The sequence below is a fragment of the Ostrinia nubilalis genome, chromosome Z (genome assembly GCF_963855985.1).
Source record: "Ostrinia nubilalis chromosome Z, ilOstNubi1.1, whole genome shotgun sequence".
Classification (NCBI taxonomy): domain Eukaryota; kingdom Metazoa; phylum Arthropoda; class Insecta; order Lepidoptera; family Crambidae; genus Ostrinia; species Ostrinia nubilalis.
Genome location: NC_087119.1, coordinates 27,500,856 through 27,520,488, shown reverse-complemented (window position 1 = coordinate 27,520,488; position 19,633 = coordinate 27,500,856). Strand labels below are relative to the sequence as shown.

The following is a 19,633-nucleotide window of genomic DNA, read 5'->3' as shown; positions in this document are numbered from 1 at the left end:
TCAAAGTTAACTTAAAAGTTAATCCGTTAATAGAAATGTTAACTTCGTTAATTAACGATTAACGGATTAACGAGTTAATGCCCAGCTATGGTGCTTATAATAATATGTGGATGGAGCTTTCTTTAAAAATTTAAATACAAATACAGCGGTGTGAGAACTGTCCTAATCAATATTTTTTGCAACGAAATAGGTAACAAGACTTGCAACCGCCTAACCCCAACGCTTGGACAGTGGGCCTCGGGCTCGACCTAGTGAATCCGTGAATTGTTTGCCGCGGGGGTAGTGACACAATGTTGACGATTCAGACAATCAATAATAATCTGTTATCACAATTGATACCAAGTATGAATCTATCCTATGTGCGACTGTACTACATGTTGTAACATTATTCAATATTTGTATGTATTAGCACGTATTAGTTCGAAAGAAGTAGTATCATCAGAATACGCGCGTGTGCGTTTATTCCAGCGATGCCTCGGCAAACTTTAAAAATGAATGTATATTTTTGCCGCCTCGCGCTTCGCGGCGCACCGAGTGGCGTGCCGCCGCATGCATTAGCTGCACCGGCTCCGCTCGCGAGCCGCTTCCCCGAACCGTTATCGCCGCCCGCCGCCGCCGCCGCCGCCGCACACTGCGCGCCCGCCCAGACCTCACAGACCTCTGCTTCCAACATGTGTGACCGATAAGAATTTACTGTTTAACAAGTTTTAACAATCGTAATCGATACACTTTTCAAATACCTGCTTTTTGATTATGAAAAAACTTGGAGGAATTAATATCTCCAATATTTTTATATCAATTGCACAGTTAACATTCAAACGCATTGCATGCATTTGAGCATGATATGGTTCTTAAACATTTATTACCTACGGCAGTAGATAGGCCCAACATTAGCAGCCCAGTGTGCGGCGCGCGCGGGCGGCAAATTTCCGCGGCTAATCACACGTCTGCGCTCTTTAAACGCTCTGATTTATTCGCCGGCCGTCACGTGACCGCGGGCGACGCCGGTTCCATGTCATGACAAATTCCTAGCGATTAAGCTACACGAATTGTGCTGTTTTTAAACCGATGTTTTGACTGATACCGAAACATATAATACATGAAAATTGCCGGCGGTATACATTTTTTCTATTTTTTTTAGGAGCCCATATTTCTCAGAAAGCACAACATTAAAATAAAATTGCCATTTATTTATATTGCGTAAATGGAATATAAAATTCGAGATATTGCAAAATTCATCCATCGTGTGAGAACGTATGAGTCACACGCAGTCACCATTTCATAGAGCTATTTTGGCAATCTGTCATAAGCGGTTACTTTATCCAACACTCGTCAAGGGTATGTGCACGAGCACGACTAAGGCCGGGCCCGACGCGGCAGCCGCCCGCGAGAGTTGGCTGTTCGTCTAGACGGTTTAAAAATTCACCAGCGCGGCTTTGTGCCTCGCGAACGGAAGAAACAGTCTCCGACAGCCTCGCGCTAATGAAGCCGCGACTCGCAGAGCTCCACGAGGGGCTGCCGAGGGCCCGACGAGAGCCCGCGAGTGGCCGCATTGTGCCCGCGGCTCCGTCTGTGCCGCGGCGCTCGCTGCCTCCGGCGGTCGCTGATTGCAGTGGGCTAATCAATGGCCGGCCTCGCGGTCTGTGCGCTAATGCCATTCGAGATGGTAATTGCTAACTTGAGTTGCCTAGTTTGAGTCCCAAACTACCTCGATTAGTCGATTCTAGATTCCGTAATTATTACAACTTTAATTAAAAATGTAGACGCACTCCAGATAACCCCGTGATATTGATTTGAGGCATTCATTATGACCGTGAAGTTTCAACTTCACGTGGCGGCAGGCGCAGCGGCCGCGCCAGGTGCGTCACCGGCGATCGAATGTTGCCGCGAGTGGCCGCTGCATGCCCGCAGGTGGCGCGTTATAAATAGAACGCATTGTTCGCCGCACGCACCAGCACCGTGCTCCAAACATTGAGCTGAATCCATAACCATTTAGAATGCTATTATAATATAACCACATATTTAGCTAAAGTTGGTTAAAAAAAAATAAGTTTTGTACTTAAAAGGCCCGTTAAATCCTCGTGGTTGTGTTACGAGTGGGTTTATCACAATATTCACAATAGTCCAGCGGCCCAGCGGAGATCGAACCCCCGTATCTCGTACCGACCCCGACACCATTGGGCTATTGTTTAGACTCTCAGGTCTTCTATGATCTCAGCTTAGACTCTAGGTTTTTCAGTAGTTTAATTAAAAAAACCTGTTCTACTACTGGTATCAAAGTTATACGAGTTTAAGCATTGTACATGTACGTTCGAGATTTCACCCAAGTTTAAGTTCAGCCGCATCACTAGTCCGACCGCGGCTGAGCGATTGTGGCGTCTCCTACTTGCGCAGTGCGCACACGCCGGCTGCATAGCAAGTGACCCTTTCCAGGAGTTGTAGCCGTGCAATTCGCTGCAAATAAAATGTAGTCACATGATTCATACATCTATAGGTTTTACCATTTTTCATACTTGTTACGCTTGATAGGCCGCCGCGACCCGCATGCCGGGTCAGCTAGTATTACATAATTAAATAAAAATTGAATTCATGCAACAGTTGTAGTAGTGGATATTCTGTGAATCTTTCTTGAGAGTTAAGAACTCATCGTTCGTGTTGTGACTAACGATCATAACTCCGAGCTTGTTTACTTTCTTGATCCGCGCAATGAGCGCGCGTTAATGGGCTGCCGCGGAACAAAGGCGGCGTTGTAAAATATGAACGCGACGCCGCGGCGGGCCCGCGCCGCCCGGCCCGGCCTGCCCTGCATTGTACACAATACGTTATTAATGAAAAGCGTTCCACTCCAATACAACATTTCGCTTTCGATTGAAACCAAGTAAATTCTATTTATTTTAGCGCTGATTGCTCAGCGACATTATTTCAGTCGCTTTTGGCTATGGGTTGGGTGTGCCCTAGTACAGAATCTTTGCCATAGAATTACCCAATTTGAATTTTGGCAGAAGATGTAAAACTATTCAGTTTTACATCTTCTACCAAAATTCAAAGGCACAACTTCTAAAGATACGCAATAGTTTTCCCTGAAGTATAAAACATTTTACTAATACTTTTATACAGAAACCAAAAAGTAAAAGTATTATTAAGTAATCTGTCACTGTTAGGTAACCTGTGCTGAAAAAATAATAAATGTTTTTAAAAGATCTATAAGTATTATGTTTTGTAATTTAAGCTTGCATTTCTTAAAATGTAGAACTTGTGCCCCGTCTACAAACCACTTTAAAGCTACAACAGTGAAACATTTTTGACGTGCTTTTCTCCGCACTTAAGATGTCACATTCCAGGAGGGATGAAGCCAGCACTGACTTTAATTTGTATTCCATTATTTCTTTATATCTTGTTGTTACAAGCTTTTATTTGTTTCACCTGTCCGGTGTCAGGCAATGAAATCTTGCAAGTCAAATTAATGTTTGAGTCCATTGCATTTGACTTACATAGATGTTGCAAAATAATTGGGAAGTTTCATCAGAGTAAATACAAATGAGTAGGTCATCTTCATAGAAACGCACCGAGCGCGGTTTGTATGTGAGCGCGCCAATATACGTACGTACACACACTGACGAAATTCGGCGCAACCACGACTGGCTCCCCGCTAATCCCCGCTAAATTTTGTCAGTGTGTGCGTGCGCGCCGCATACGTGTTGGCGCGCTCACATACAAACCGCGCCCGTGCGTTTCTATGAAGATGACTTACTCATTTGTATTTACTCTGGTTTCATGCAAACTGTGTAAAGTGACGATGCGTTTGTCCCGCAGCCGGCATCGTGTCGTACTCGATGCCTAAGGGCAACAAGCGCAGCAACGGCGTGGAGCTGACGGACACGACGTACGACGGGCAGTGGGGCGCCGAGCTGCGCGGCGGGCTGGGCCAGCTGGTGGACGGCGTGTTCGGCGGCGACGACATCCGCGAGGCCGCGCGCCCGTCCGCCTGGGTCGGCTGGCGCAACGACTCGCGCGCGCCGCCCGCCGTCACCTTCGAGTTCGACCGCGTGCGCGAGTTCAGCGCCGTCCACATCTACTGCAACAACCGCTTCATGCGCGACGTGCAGGTCGGTCCCTAACCACTGTCCACTGTCTCTGCGGCTGGCGAATGTATTATGCATGCTTGTACCTGTAAGAAACCCCCGAATGCTAGCGACACTGTATCAAAACATTTGACTGGCAAAACCATGCGCACAAGCATACAAATGCAGATAGCGAATGTTTTCATTTCTTAAAGTACTGCTCGGCTTATGTTTTTTTTTTTTATCTCGATGTCGTATTATGTTATATTATGTTTGTACGTACGCATTAGTTTTTCATAAATCTAAGTTAACCTTACCTGCATGCGATGCACTTACACCTACCTCTAATGCCCAACACCAAAATCATATGTAGACTGATAGCGAAATAATAAATTTGACGTATCACTGATGCTAAGAATATACTGTAACGAAGAGTCCTCGAGTAAGGGTTACCAAATTCCATGGAAAAATAAAAAGATTCGGAAAAGTAGACCGTAGAATTAAGGGCAAGAAACTAATATTAATATCACACGACTCTGTATATTTTTCCAATTTCTATTCTATTATGGGGCTCGCTGTCAGGTACTTAGCTCTAAAATTTCTATATAACCTAAGTGGTTTGAAATTGGCTACAAGATAATTTAATATCGCAAACGTCATCGATTATAACAGGGCTCCCGATCGAGGCGCATTAACTTCTACAGCGCCGGTGAATCCGAAAATAAATACCTGGATCCCACTTAGACGATTGGCGCATCATATTCTATTCTCAAAGCTAGTTCTCCTCAGTGTCGGCTGACCCATTTAAAAGTGGCTTTGTTGTATAAAGTATCAAGACCCAGTTTCTAATTTTAACTGGCACATGTTAATGTCAAGTTGGCCGCAACCGAGACCTAAAATACCTCCTGGGGCGCCGGAGGCTTATTAAATATTCAACATTATTGGGTTCACTTCGATTTGGCCATCTTTGCCTAGCAGTGTTTCTGCAAACAAGGCGGCACTCCGTCGTTGTTATAGTACGGCACGTGCCGCGCTGAGTAACCCGCAGGTGCGGGTTACTTACGCCAGCTTATGTTCATTGAAATTATTACCATCACAATACATTATAGTGGCCATATTTTGCTGTTAATGTATGATTGTCGTTAGTGTCCGACCGAATGTTCGGTTTCGGTTTCGTTTTCGGTTGAGTTTCGGCAAAAACACGAGTTTCGGTTTAGTTTCGTTTTCGGTGGCAAACTTGCCGAAACTACGACCGAAACCGAATGTGCATTCGGGAGTTTCCGCGCTGTTATCGGTCATGTTCGGCGCGTTGAATGAGGAATGAATCCGATCCCGATCAGAGCCAATGTCGTGATTCGCTCGCTTGTTTGTTTGCTGTTAGTTTTTTGTTTTGTTGTGGTGGCGAATTTTCGAGTGATTTATTTTGAATTTGGTAAGTTTTATCTCGTTTTATGTCGTTACAACAAGAGCGGGTAGTAAACATCAAAAAAAAATATTCAATATGACTGATAAAAGTATAATCAAGTTTAATCTAACCTATACATTTTTTTTTTGGTTCGCAAATGCTATACGTAAACAAACATTAGTTAGGTAGTTAGTAGTGATGGGCCGACTATGGTCTTTGCCGACTAACCGACTAGCCGACTAATCGGTTTTCAAATTGCCGATTAGTCGGCCGACTAATCGGCAATGCCGATCATTCTAATACCTACTTTTCCGAAGAATAATATCTAGATTTCTCAAAGAAATATGAATATCTAGATTTCTAAAGAGAAATTTCTTGAGAAATGAGATTTCTTTAATAATGAGAAAAATAAAAAGCAACATTACAATCACCTAACAGTACCTAAGGTAGATGTCATAATTTTTGACGGCGGAGGGGTCAGAGGATGTGACAATATGATCGCCTCCTGCTGGGCTAAGATGCGCACCGTGATATTATTCTTACTTATCGACGTCAAAGTATGGGCAAAATTGCGCTTATCGCGGCACGCATCGTAAGCCCACTGATTCCTCTCCACCATCCACGGTGATGGTCAGCGAGCTGGGGACGTTGGGGTACCCCCGCCTGCATAGCACGGACTACCACCACCGTCGGATAGGCAGGGCCCGCCATACAGGTAGGCAATTGCCGAGACGGACTTTGATAGTTGATGGCTTTGTCTGGATTCCCATAGTTCTTTACACTAAGGTGATCTCAGGGGTTATTTATGTGGGTATTCCTCATCCTTCCGATGAGAGTAGCCCCACTTAATCTACCACTTCCCCGCAGGATAGGTATGCAATTCCATGCATTTTTTCCCCGAAAAAAGTGACATAATTTTTATAGGGACAAATTACATCAACTTTACACATTTTTGATGATTTCCTGGTAATTTTAACTAATCTTAACTTTGTATGAATTTAGACTGATTGCCAAAATTTTAAATCAGATGAAACCACTTTTTACTGATTTTTTGCAGTCAAAAGTGGTTTAGATAAACGCCCTTGGTCTACCTCATAATCATCTTGGTGATTATGAGTTTTATTTCATTCACATATTTAATTTATAAAAATAAAATTAAGCAGTTGGTTATAAAAATAAAATAAAATAATACGAATGCACTAAATGAGTACCTACCTATGAATAAAATAAGCGTTTTGAACGATCTATTTAAATACTCATGTAAATGATGTTCTCATGTAAGTGACTATTTGTCTTTTTTGAGAATAAATTTCTTTAACCATAATTTTGTAATGCGCCGATTATAATCGGCATATTTTGCCGAATAGTCGTCACTAGTCGGCCGACTACAAATGATGCCGAATAGTCGGCTTTCCCGACTAGTCGGCGACTAGTCGGCCCATCTCTAGTAGTTAGTTATAGTGCATTTCATGGTGATAATATTATGGATTCAGAGTTTCAAAGTTCATTTTAGTATTTATCACCAAGGTATCCAAGTGGCAAGTACAGTAGATACTAACTTACGTACCTACTACCAATTTTGTATTGAGAAATTATTAAGGTAAAAGACCCGACCATGGGACGGGTTATGTAGATGTCCTGAATATTGCGAGTAATTAAAAAAAATCTAGACTTTTCTTTTTTAATAGGTAGTTATCGTTCGTTTCAGCCGAAAGACGTCCACTGCTGGACAAAGGCCTCTCCCAAGGATTTCCACGAAGACCGATCCTGCGCCGCTCGCATCTAGGCACCTCATATGACCTTCACCAGATCGTCGGTCCACCTAGTGGAAGAACTTTCCTGCCCCAGCGGACATCAGCTCTACGAGCTATGTGCCCCGCTCACTGTCACTTTATTTTAGCGATTCGAAAAGGCGCTTTATAAGTTCAATTTTAATTCAATTGAAAGAGAAAACAATAAAGACTGACTGATTATAATAACGTTTTCTTTATTTTTCCCTCAAAATATGAGCCTTGTAAGGAAGTTTCGGTTTCGGTTTCGGTTTCGGCCGAAACAGACACCGTTGCCGAAATTCGTTTTCGGTTTCGGTTTCGGTCGTAAAACTAGTTTCGGTCGGACACTAATTGTCGTTTTTATGGAGAACTGGAGAGTAAAATATGTAACTTTTAATCAAGCTTCATCACATCATTCAATTTATCAATAAATATGACAGCAAAAACATCAAGGGATACTTTTGGTGGCAGAATATATTATTGGTTTAAAAAGATGCAGAGTTAATTAAACTTCATGATGAATTGCGGCTGGCTAGCGAGTTTATTGCGTCGTGTCGCTTTACCCGCGAATGACTGGTGTGTGCTGTTTTGTTACAATTTATTTATTTATTTTAACTAGCGTAGATTTGCCTTGCTAGTTAAATATTGTCTAGCTAGAGAATAGCCTTTACTTGTGTACATCTTGTTTTGTTTTGACAAGTCGTTTTGTATGCAGGCCGCTACCAACCGGTCAATCTGGATATCATCGGAGGATGCCTATGTGCAGCGGTGGATGTCCTGTGGCTGAAATGATGATGATAATAATAAGTCGTTTTATAATACACTAGCGGTCGCCCGCGACTTCGTACGCGTGGATCCCGTTTTACCCCCTTAGGGGTGAAGTTTCGTAAAATCCTTTCTTAGCCTTATCCTACGTCATGACATCTACCTGCATGCCAAATTTCAGCTCGATCCGTCCAGTGGTTTGGGGTGTGCGTTGATAGATCACTATGTCAGTCAGTCAGTCACATTTGTCACACCTGCGGTTAGGTCAATGTGGACGCAGCGCGCATGTATGATTACTTTGATTTGTGGCATGTCCCCAGTCTCGCTGCGTGAATGAGCCAGTGTATAGTCTGGTCTGCGAGCACGTAGAATTTTGTCCAATGACCCCAAGCTACCCATCCTTATCGCTCGCGCGTAATTATGTTGCTGTCGCTCTCGCACACTCACTGCGGGCGCCCGTCGCACAGTCGCGACAGCAAGCAATAAGGATACGTGCTCACAGTCCGGGCTTTAGTTTCCATGGGGTGGAGCGATGATGTATGACTGTGGTGTGGCGGTGTGCGCAGGTGTTCTCGGAGGCGGTGGTGTCGTTCTCTGTGGGCGGCGCGCGCTTCCAGGAGGAGGCGGTGCGGTTCGCGCCCGAGCCCGACCTCATCTTCGAGGCGTCGCGCAACGTGTCCATCAAGCTGCACCACCGCATCGCCAAGTGGGTGCGCATCGAGCTGCACTTCGCCGCGCGCTGGATCCTCATCAGCGAGGTCGTCTTCGACAGCGGTGAGTGCGCGCGAGGTTCCGACCAGAACACTCCACGTTTTTAGTGGGTTCGAGCCCCACATGATAAGCGGGCAATCGTCATGGAAATCGTGACTTGACATTTTATTAACATCGATAGTTTGATGTTATGAGTACAAATATCAAGATGAGTGGACTTCAGTAACTTTATTATATTACAATATCGAATGCCTCCTCCAAGTTCATACATTTGGCACAATGAAACTCTCACTTTTGTGACTTTTTTAATATTTTGGAAGATGAAATGACTTCGTAAATTACAAATCGCGCGCACGTAAGCTCTCTACTCTCTAGCTTCTCAAACAGAATGGAACAAAACAAACGCAACGTGTGTGTGATTGCAGACGTGGCGCAAGGCAACTACTCCATGGAGGTGGGGAAGGCGGCGGGCGCGCCAGCGGCGCCGGCGCCGGCCGCGGAGGCGCCGGTGTCGACGGCGCGCGCGCAGGACCCGCTGTACCTGGCGCTGGTGGTGGGCGTGCTGACGGCGCTGGCGGTGCTGCTGGGCGTGGCCGTGCTGCTGCTGGTGCACCGCCACCGCCACCGCAAGTGCTTCGCCTCGCCGCTGGCCAAGGCCGCCGCGCCCGCCGCCCACGCCGCGCAGCCCATGGCCTTGGACGGGTGAGTCTCAGTCTCTGAGCACCGGTGACATTAGTCATAGTCATAGTCATAAATGTTTATTGCATCATGTTGGTACATTTGGATCTTAAATATTAATACAGAGTCCCGAAACATGGCCCTGTAAGGGCATTGCAACATTATAGGTACATAAAATATTAAAATCTAAATTATCAAAATAACAATATTACAGACAATTGCTTTATTTATATATTTATCTAGAGTTGAGATCAAAGAATTCTTTCCTATTATGTACTGAAGTGCCAATATGGCGCAGTTGTGCAGTTCTGTTGTCCTCCCTGGAAAGCATGATTAATCAGGTTCCCCCCAGGGTGGGCATCCAGGCGGGACAACAGGTCTGCACCACTGACCTACTTGCTCATTACACTGCCACAATAAACCCGTTTGTTCCGGCAGCTACTCGGTGTGCTCGCCGCCGGACTCGAAGCTGCACATGGAGTGCGCCATGGAGATGAAGGCGGACGAGTACCAGGAGCCCTACCAGCCGCTCAAGTGCGCGCCCTACTGCGGCTACAGCTCCGTGCTGCTGGAGATGCACCCGCTCGCGCCCTCCGGTACCCCGCCCCCCCTAGCGAGTGCCAGGAGCCCCCCCAGCCGCTCAAGTGCGCGCCCTACTGCGGCTACAGCTCCGTGCTGCTGGAGATGCACCCGCTCGCGCCCTCCGGTACCCCGCCCCCCCTAGCGAGTGCCAGGAGCCCCCCCAGCCGCTCCGGTACCCCGCCCCCCCTAGCGAGTGCCAGGAGCCCCCCCAGCCGCTCCGGTACCCCGCCCCCCCTAGCGAGTGCCAGGAGCCCCCCCAGCCGCTCCGGTACCCCGCCCCCCCTAGCGAGTGCCAGGAGCCCCACCAGCCTGATTCCCAGGGGAATGACTTCAATGCTCAAATACAAATATCTGAATTTAAATTCTTTATTAGTAATTAGTATACGAATCCTTTCAGGGCATTTATACGAATCCTCGAAATAGCTTGCCCTACCTCCATTTCGCGACAACATGGCTGGCGCTGAGAAAATGTGTGGGAAGAAAAACATCAATCCCCTATTGCCAATAGATATTATTATAAGAGTAAGGGAGATATCATGTAAGGGTGAGCTAGGCAGGTTAAGTCCCTTCGCTTTTCAGATAATTTATATTACTTAATAATCTGCGAGTTTATGAATCTAAATCATTACGTAGTTGTAAGTGTACGTATAATAACCTGTGTGTGTGTTTGTGTGCGCAGACAGCTCCAACTACGAGTACGCGGTGCCGGAGCTGAGCTCGGCGCCGCTGCTGGGCCGGCGCCGCGGCGACTCGGGCTCCGAGCGCGGCGCCGCCGAGACGCTGCGCCTGGCGCGCCGCTCGCCCACGCTCAGCGCGCGCGACGCACGGGTCAGTGCCGGGACTAGTGTAGCCACCATCATACAGCTGGGCGCCGCTGCCGGGCCGGCGCCGCGGCGACTCGGCCTCCGAGCGCGGCGCCGCCGAGACGCTGCGCCTGGCGCGCCGCTCGCCCACGCTCAGCGCGCGCGACGCACGGGTCAGTGCCGGGACTAGTGTAGCCACCATCATACAGCTGGGCGCCGCTGCCGGGCCGGCGCCGCGGCGACTCGGGCTCCGAGCGCGGCGCCGCCGAGACGCTGCGCCTGGCGCGCCGCTCGCCCACGCTCAGCGCGCGCGACGCACGGGTCAGTGCCGGGACTAGTGTAGCCACCATCATACAGCTGGGCGCCGCTGCCGGGCCGGCGCCGCGGCGACTCGGCCTCCGAGCGCGGCGCCGCCGAGACGCTGCGCCTGGCGCGCCGCTCGCCCACGCTCAGCGCGCGCGACGCACGGGTCAGTGCCGGGACTAGTGTAGCCACCATCATACAGCTGGGCGCCGCTGCCGGGCCGGCGCCGCGGCGACTCGGCCTCCGAGCGCGGCGCCGCCGAGACGCTGCGCCTGGCGCGCCGCTCGCCCACGCTCAGCGCGCGCGACGCACGGGTCAGTGCCGGGACTAGTGTAGCCACCATCATACAGCTGGGCGCCGCTGCCGGGCCGGCGCCGCGGCGACTCGGCCTCCGAGCGCGGCGCCGCCGAGACGCTGCGCCTGGCGCGCCGCTCGCCCACGCTCAGCGCGCGCGACGCACGGGTCAGTGCCGGGACTAGTGTAGCCACCATCATACAGCTGGGCGCCGCTGCCGGGCCGGCGCCGCGGCGACTCGGGCTCCGAGCGCGGCGCCGCCGAGACGCTGCGCCTGGCGCGCCGCTCGCCCACGCTCAGCGCGCGCGACGCACGGGTCAGTGCCGGGACTAGTGTAGCCACCATCATACAGCTGGGCGCCGCTGCCGGGCCGGCGCCGCGGCGACTCGGGCTCCGAGCGCGGCGCCGCCGAGACGCTGCGCCTGGCGCGCCGCTCGCCCACGCTCAGCGCGCGCGACGCACGGGTCAGTGCCGGGACTAGTGTAGCCACCATCATACAGCTGGGCGCCGCTGCCGGGCCGGCGCCGCGGCGACTCGGGCTCCGAGCGCGGCGCCGCCGAGACGCTGCGCCTGGCGCGCCGCTCGCCCACGCTCAGCGCGCGCGACGCACGGGTCAGTGCCGGGACTAGTGTGGCCACGATCTAGGATAGCTACAGCTCGACCTACAATAAAAACAACCAGTGGAGGTCAAGTTTGTCCTGGAGGAAAGTCAAACTGCCATTGGATCCGCAATGATATTCTTCTTCTTTTCGTGTCGACAACAGACCTACACAGTGTCAGCCCAAAACTCCGCCACTAGAGTGGCGTTGTCAGTAGCACTCATCAAATCCTCCTGAGTGCAGTTGCTTGGGCACTCAGGGCACGACATCAGGTGCTTCACCGACTGGGAAACAAAACCGCAATGATATTAATCAAAGAACATAGGGAGAGTTCGAAGTGGAGGTCTCCATCATCACTGTCCGCTTTATGGGTCAGTGCTGGCTTGTAACATTACATATGTGTCACGTGAATAGATTCTAGTCGCCTACATAACCCCGACCCAACGAATTAGCAATGGATTGTCTGACAGACCCGTCGAGTTGATGAGACCTGCCGCGCTTGGCTACAGAAGGCAGAAAGGCGCTGGATGCAGGCCGCTATTACCCTGTTTGGTTGAAAATCATTGGGATAGGCCATGTTTGGACGTTCTGTGACTGAAATGATGACGATGATGATGAAATGTGTTTAATGAGGGCTATCGTTTTTATACTTAACAGTTGGTACCCCTGGCGCTTGACTCTACAGTGGCGCCATCTTGATGAGTGCAAATGCGATAGTCCTCCTACCACTTTAGCATTCACCAGTTGGTGCCACTGTCTTCGCTACTAGCAAGTGACAGGACCTTACTGTACAGTGGCGCAAACTGGTGAGCGCTAAAACGATAGCCCTCATTGCGATACACGTGCCTATAACTATCAATCAATCGACATAAAAGCTTGTTTACAATCATTCAAACTTTCTGAAATTGTTGAAAATACATTAGCATTGTTGATGTATCCTTAATGACGTTCATAAGTGCCACTTGTGGGTCTAAACTGAATAAATATTTTTAATTTTTAATTACTAATTTAAGAGGCGACTTAGGGACTACACATCAAACAGAGAATGGGCAGCAGCGCTCTCTGAAAAACATCAATCTTTTAAACTGCGATCTCCAACCCGCCTGCCTAGCGTGGAGATTATGGCAAAACCCTCCACTATAGTGGAGGAGGCTCATAGTCCAGCAGTGGACTGTAAAGGGCTGTTGATGATGATGAATTTTTGATTTTGAATGGTACCGGTACAACAGGAGGAGGAGTGCATGGTGCGCCTGGAGTCGCCGAGCCCGCGCGCGGCGGCGTCGGAGCTGGCGCGGCGGCTGGCGGGCGCGGCCGTGCCCGAGGTGCCGCGCCACCGCCTGCGCATGATCTCCAAGCTGGCCGAGGGCGCTTTCGGCACGGTCAGTTCAGTACACGTCTTTGTTGTCTTGTTTTTGTTTTTTAGCAGTGCAAGGACTGCTCCTTGTTAACTGAGATGCGGGGCTGTGGCTTGATGTGTGACGCTGCTGGCAGTATTTATAGGAGACTTAGGCCCAGAATAGACGGTGAAACGCAACTGCAACTTTCTGATGATTCTGATGAATGAAACAGAAAGTTTCAAACTGGTCGCATCAAGTGTGCTCTCTCAATGGACGCTATGCAGAAACTTAGATGCAACTCAAAAGTAACTAGCAGTTGCAGTTTCGTTGCAGTTGCGTTTCACCGTCTGTTCTGGGCCTAAAGCTTAATGGCGCAAAACTATAATGTCCACCGTACGGAATTGTAACAGCAAAGATAACTTCATACTTTAACCATTTATTATGCTAAACACTTTTTAAAAACTTACCGTGATTTGTAGATACATTGCTTTATAGCTGTTATATTAAATAACTAGCTGACCCGGCGAACTTTGTTCCGCCTTAATGGCAATAAATAAGCAGACTTTTTTTTTATTTCGAACGGGATAAAAAGTATCCTATGTCCTTTTCCTGGCTCTAAACTACCTCCCTGACAATTTTCAGCTAAATCGGTTCAGCCGTTCTTGAGTTATAAGTGGTGTAACTAACACGACTTTCTTTTATATATCTGGGGGCACGGCAGTGCCCCCACCAAGTCGAGCAAAAAAGCGGCACGGCCGTACCATCCTTTTCTCGAAGCAATTCAGGCCATTTTCGACCGCCTGTAACTTCGTTGTGGATAAAACTAGAAGGCTGAATTTTCATTAGCTATGCAGGCATTGTAAAGACACGGTATATTTAAAATTTCATTCAATTTGAACCAGTAGTTTAAGAATTATAACGGGTCAAAGTTACTTAATTTTGTCACTCACTGACTGACTCACTGACTCACCGATCATCAAAATTCTAAGGCACTTCTAGCAGACCTAGAAGCTTCAAATTTGGAATATAAGTAGTGTTTGGTGTATGAATCAAGGAAAAACTAAAATATTTGGGGGCACGGTAGTGCAACCGCCAAGTCGAGTAAAATTTTTCAATTTCGGTCCAGTTTTCTAGATACATAACTGCTGTCTACAAAATACAAAAAGAAATGAGATTTGGGGGCACGGTAGTGCAACCGCCAAGTCGAGTAAAATTTTTCAATCTCGGTCCAGTTTTCTAGATACATAACTGCTGTCTACAAAATACAAAAAGAAATGAGATCCCATCAAAAACAATACTTGTCAAAAAAACCAAGTCTCGCAACTCAGTTGTTCTACGGTAAAAAGTTGTGAGATCCATGTAATACCAAGTCCAGGCCAGGAAATCTTTAACGTTTTACATAAATATATTGACTTGGCCATCACATGAAAACACGTGTAAATTAAATTATTTAGTGCGATGGCCAAGTCAATAATTTATGTAAAACGTTAAAGATTTCCTGGCCTGGACTTGGTATTACATGGATCTCACAACTTTTTACCGTAGAACAACTGAGTTGCGAGACTTGGTTTTTTTGACAAGTATTGTTTTTGATGGGATATAGATTTCTTGGGCAATCGTAAAGACTTTTGACTTTTTTTGACTTTTTTTTTTGGTAAAAACATGAGTTATTTGCTCAGTCGATCGGTAAGAATATGGATTGATTAAAGTGTGGTGATTGTTGTCCTCAGGTGTACGTGGCGGAGGCGGACGGCGTGCCGGACTACGACGGCGTCGTGACGCCCGAAGCGCGCCTCGTCGCCGTCAAGTTCCTGTGCCCCGACGCCAACGAGCGCGAGAGGTGAGACTTGCTCTTGATTGCCGTTTTGGGGATTGTTTGACTTACATTAAATACATTTATTAATGTATTAGCGGCCGCCCGCGACTTCGTACGCGTGGATCCCGTTTTACCCCCTTATTCGTAAAATCCTTTCTTAGCGGGTGCCTATGCGTCATAACATCTACCTGCATGCCAAATTTCAGCTCGATCCGTCCAGTGGTTTGGGCTGTGTGTTGATAGATCACTATGTCAGTCAGTCAGTCACCTTTGAGTTATATTATGTTTAGATTATTTAAAGCTATGCTTGCGACTTCGTACGCGTGAAAACAGTTTGAATAATATTTTACGTATATGCAACATTTTTGTCCTTTTTGTCTGTCCACTTGTCTTTATCAAAATTATAAAGGACAATGGGCAAAATGGTACCCGGCTCCAATAGATATGCTTCTAGTGTCATTTGAAAGGTCTTACCAAGACGAACAACTTTTACTATGGCCACTAGCCTCAGATCTGGTTGTGTTCGAAGATAAACATACTTTTTTGCAAAATGGTATTCGACTCCAATGGTTATGTTTGTAGTGTCATTTGATAGGTCTTACCAAGACGAACAACATTTACTATGGCCACCAGCCTCAGATCTGGTTGCGTTCTGAGCTAAACTGACTTTTTGTGTAACCGAAGTATCATTCGTGTCCATCGTATGGTCTTAGGTTATGCGAGGCATGAAGGGTTTACTGCTCCAGCATCCTTCCTTAACTCTATAATTATTAATAGGGATAATTGTGAAATAAATGTTTTTATTTGAAGAACTACTACCCCCTTATTAATAAAAAGTTATACCTAGGATGAACCTTGGATTAAAATGACATTTCCATACCAAATGACAATTTAAGCCAGAGTTCAACTAGGGTGTAACTTTTATTAATAAAGGTGTTGGAGTTTTATTACTTCTTAAAGGTTTTATTGTGGATTGCTAAAGCCAATAAACCCACAAGACCCAATAAGTCCACCCACAAGATGGACCGACGACCTCATAAAGGGTGGCGGGAAGGCGCTGGATGCAGGCCGCCACCAACCGGCCATTGTGGAAATCCTTGGGTTAGGCCTATGTTCAACTAGACGTCCTATGGCTATAATGATCATGATGATGATGATGAAAGCGAATAAAATGCTAATGGCTTGGGTAGTTCATCGTAGGGATAATCCTTTTCTTTTCAATGTTTATTTTAGTTATATTAATAGATTCTCGTCATAGTACATACTCGTATACATGGATGATTGTGTTATACTTTCATATAATACTTATTGGAATTATTGCTTTCAAAACGTGAATTAGAACTGGCCCCATAGCAGACATTTTTCTACATCTAAAGGCCTTTTGAAATATATATTGGTTATGGCTATTGGAGCGGGTACCACTTTCCATACATTTTTGCCCATCATCCTTTAGAGCTACTTTTAGTTTTGTTGTTAACGAAGCGTTGAATGGCGCGCCCGGAGAGGCTTAGTCCAAACGGTTATTGCAAACGTTGCGATAGGGATAGAGACTTGGGATTTTTGGTTTTTCAAAGGTAATACGATAAAGAATAACACAAAGTAATAAATACCACCTGTTATTGGGGCATTATTTGGAGAAATTTATCATAAAACAAAAAAAAAACACGAATAAAAATGCAGATTTTCCTCAAAATGTATCATTTTTTATTATTTGTTTCCATTTTCTGAATATTTTATGTATTTTTTTAGTATCGCCTGTTATTTAGCAATATTAATGTTTTTATTTTATCAGGATATACGTCTTAGTTTAAAAGTTATTACGTTTTCTTTATAATAAGTAATTGGAAAATTAAAATTTTTGACTCTTTTTTGTCGATAAAAATAGGTCTATTAAAAATAAATTAAAAATAGGTATACTTCCACCTATTTTCATATGTGCACTTTGTCGTGACTCACACTGTATACAGGGTGGAAACGATAAGTGATCTCACTCGATTATTTCTAAACTATACAAGATATCAAAAAAGTAGTTACTGATCCTGAAAGTGCTTCATGAGCTCTATCAAACGGTACCAATAATAGGTTAAAGAATAAACTGGATCTATCCGAAAATTCAATGTTTCCGGTTTCCATACATTTGGTACAGCCTCATAATATTAAAAACTACAAAAGATACCGTAAAACTGGTTACTGATCCTAAAAGTGCTTCACGTGCTCTATCCAATAGTATTAATATTAAGTTCCAGAATAAACTGGATCTATCTAAAAAATCAATGTTTCCATCTTCCATACATTTAGTACTATCACAGATATGGCACTCATCTCTTGATATTATTATAGCAAATTTTATAGCAAATAAAGCCTAAAACTAATGTTTTCCATAAATTATTTTAAATGAGAATGCTTTTACGAGTTTATTTTAAGTTTTTAAAAAATTACACTTCTAATATTGAGTGGTTGGCATACGTTTAGTATGGAAGCTGGAAACATTGGATTTTCGGATAGATCCCGTTTATTCTGTAACCTGTTATTGGTACCATTTAAAAGAACTCATGAAGCACTTTCAGGATCAGTAACTAGTTTTTTGATATCTTGTATAGTTTAGAAATAATCGAGTGAGATCACTTATCGTTTCCACCCTGTATAAGTTGTAGTTGGGACAGTGTGGAATGAATCGTGTGCGTTGCAGACAAGAGTTCGAGCGCGACGTGCGCATCCTGGCGGCGCTGGCGTGCCCGCAGCTGGCGCGCGTGGTGGGCGTGTGCCGCGCGGCGCCGCTGGCCGTGGTGCTCGAGTACCTGCAGCACGAGCTGGGCGCCTTCCTGCGCGCCGCCGCGCCGCCGCCGCCGCCCGCCGCGCTGCTGCTGGTCGCACAACAAGTGGCCGCCGGCATGCGCTACCTGCAGGCGCTCGGCTTCGTGCACCGCGACCTCGCCGCACGGTCAGTCAATTTGCATGCGCTGGCTAGAACCAGATTATGTGACTTCCCAGGTTCTTACGGGGCACGGCTGCTTTAACAAGCGGCTGTGCAACATGGGGTTGAGGGACAACCCACCACCACCCATGGCCATGCCAACCTTGCGGTTATACTGGCCGAATCGCGGGAGGTGTGCGCGGAATTGCGGCTGCCTAAGGCAGATTGCACTCCACCGCGCCACACTTCTTGACTCCCTACAAGTTATTTTTCTATGTCCTTGTCCCTATATTTCAGTTCTCCCCCTTCTGGGGCCTGACATTCACGGCACGGATGGCACCATCTGTTGCCGTGCAGCGCTAGCGGTCCTCCTCCTATGCCAGCCGTACGCAAATTCGCGCAGCCGGGCGAAGTTCGCCTCCGAAGAGACGAGATCGGAGTACCAGGCAGGTCCGGGTCTCTCGAGCACGATTCCTTGAAGCAGAGCTTGGCGTAAGTCTTCGTACAAAGGGCAGGACCACAGAACGTGGTGCCTGTCCTCTTCACGTTCCCCACATTCGCATTCCGCGGCGGTCCGGAGACGCATATCGCACAGGCGCTTGTTAAAGCACCCATGCCCCGTTAGTATCTGGGAAGTAACATAATCTGGTACGACCCAGCGCATGCCGAGTCTCCCAGCCACGTCGGGGTTGAGGGACAGTGCGAGCTGCGAGTGCTGAGAGCTCGAGGAGGACCGTCACCACATACTGTGGGATTGTCCCCTATATAGGGACACACGCGAGGAGCTGCTGCAGGGAGTCGTGCTGGAGACGCACGGCCCCGCTTGGTACCCCGATCTCGTTGCGTCAGAGGCGAACTTCAAACGGCTCAAGGCGTTCGCGTACAAGTGGCATGTGAGGAGGACAGCACCGAACGGCTCGGCGCCATAGGGTGCCACCCGTTATAGTGATAGTCGCAGCCCCAGAACGGGGAGAGTAGCGCACAGGGACAAGGAAGTAGATCAAAGAATTTGTAGGGAGTCAAGCGTTGCGCGCGGCAGAGTGCAACCTGCTACGGCAGACGCAGTTCCGCGCGCATCTCCCGCGATTCGGCCAGTTATAACCGCGAGGTTGGCATGGCCATGGGTGGTGGTGGGTTGTTCATTGTTTTTCTAATATCATCAGGTCATTGGTTAGTTACTTTACAAACCGACGTGTGGGCCTCTATGTAGGGGCTCAAACGTCGTGGAAGCGCAGTACCATGGGATGTCCCCAGGGATCAGTTTTGGGCCCAACGCTCTGGAACCTCCTGCTCAACGACCTCCTGCTGCTGCCGTGTCCTGAAGGGGTGCACGTAATAGCGTACGCAGACGATGTGACGATCACAATCGAGGCTACGTCGCGTTCTGAGATCGAGCGCAAGGCCGCGTCCGTTTTGGGAGCTATGTCCGATTGGGGAACCCGCAACAGACTCAGTTTCTCCCCTGGAAAATCTCTCACTATGACGTATAAGGGCAGATTCAAGCGCTCTCCCGTAATTAAACTCGGCGGCGTCTCCATTGCGAAAGTCACACGGGCGACAGTGCTTGGTGTGACCCTCGACGAGGCTAGGTCC

At 47.5% G+C, this 19,633-nt stretch overlaps 1 protein-coding gene across 1 annotated transcript in view; it reads left to right on the top strand.

The window, feature by feature from the left end:
• The window catches only part of LOC135086467 (discoidin domain-containing receptor 2-like), an 80,920-nt gene that overhangs the window by 58,809 nt on the left and 2,478 nt on the right, over positions 1-19,633 (top strand). Inside the window, exons 6-18 of the mRNA XM_063981193.1 lie at positions 3,814-4,106; positions 8,570-8,777; positions 9,140-9,416; positions 9,831-10,098; positions 10,372-10,444; positions 10,654-10,933; positions 10,987-11,229; positions 11,283-11,525; positions 11,579-11,821; positions 11,875-11,986; positions 13,203-13,352; positions 15,041-15,150; positions 17,816-18,067. Coding sequence (XP_063837263.1) covers positions 3,814-4,106; positions 8,570-8,777; positions 9,140-9,416; positions 9,831-10,098; positions 10,372-10,444; positions 10,654-10,933; positions 10,987-11,229; positions 11,283-11,525; positions 11,579-11,821; positions 11,875-11,986; positions 13,203-13,352; positions 15,041-15,150; positions 17,816-18,067 — 2,752 coding nt within the window. The remainder of the gene's footprint in view (positions 1-3,813; positions 4,107-8,569; positions 8,778-9,139; positions 9,417-9,830; positions 10,099-10,371; positions 10,445-10,653; positions 10,934-10,986; positions 11,230-11,282; positions 11,526-11,578; positions 11,822-11,874; positions 11,987-13,202; positions 13,353-15,040; positions 15,151-17,815; positions 18,068-19,633) is intronic.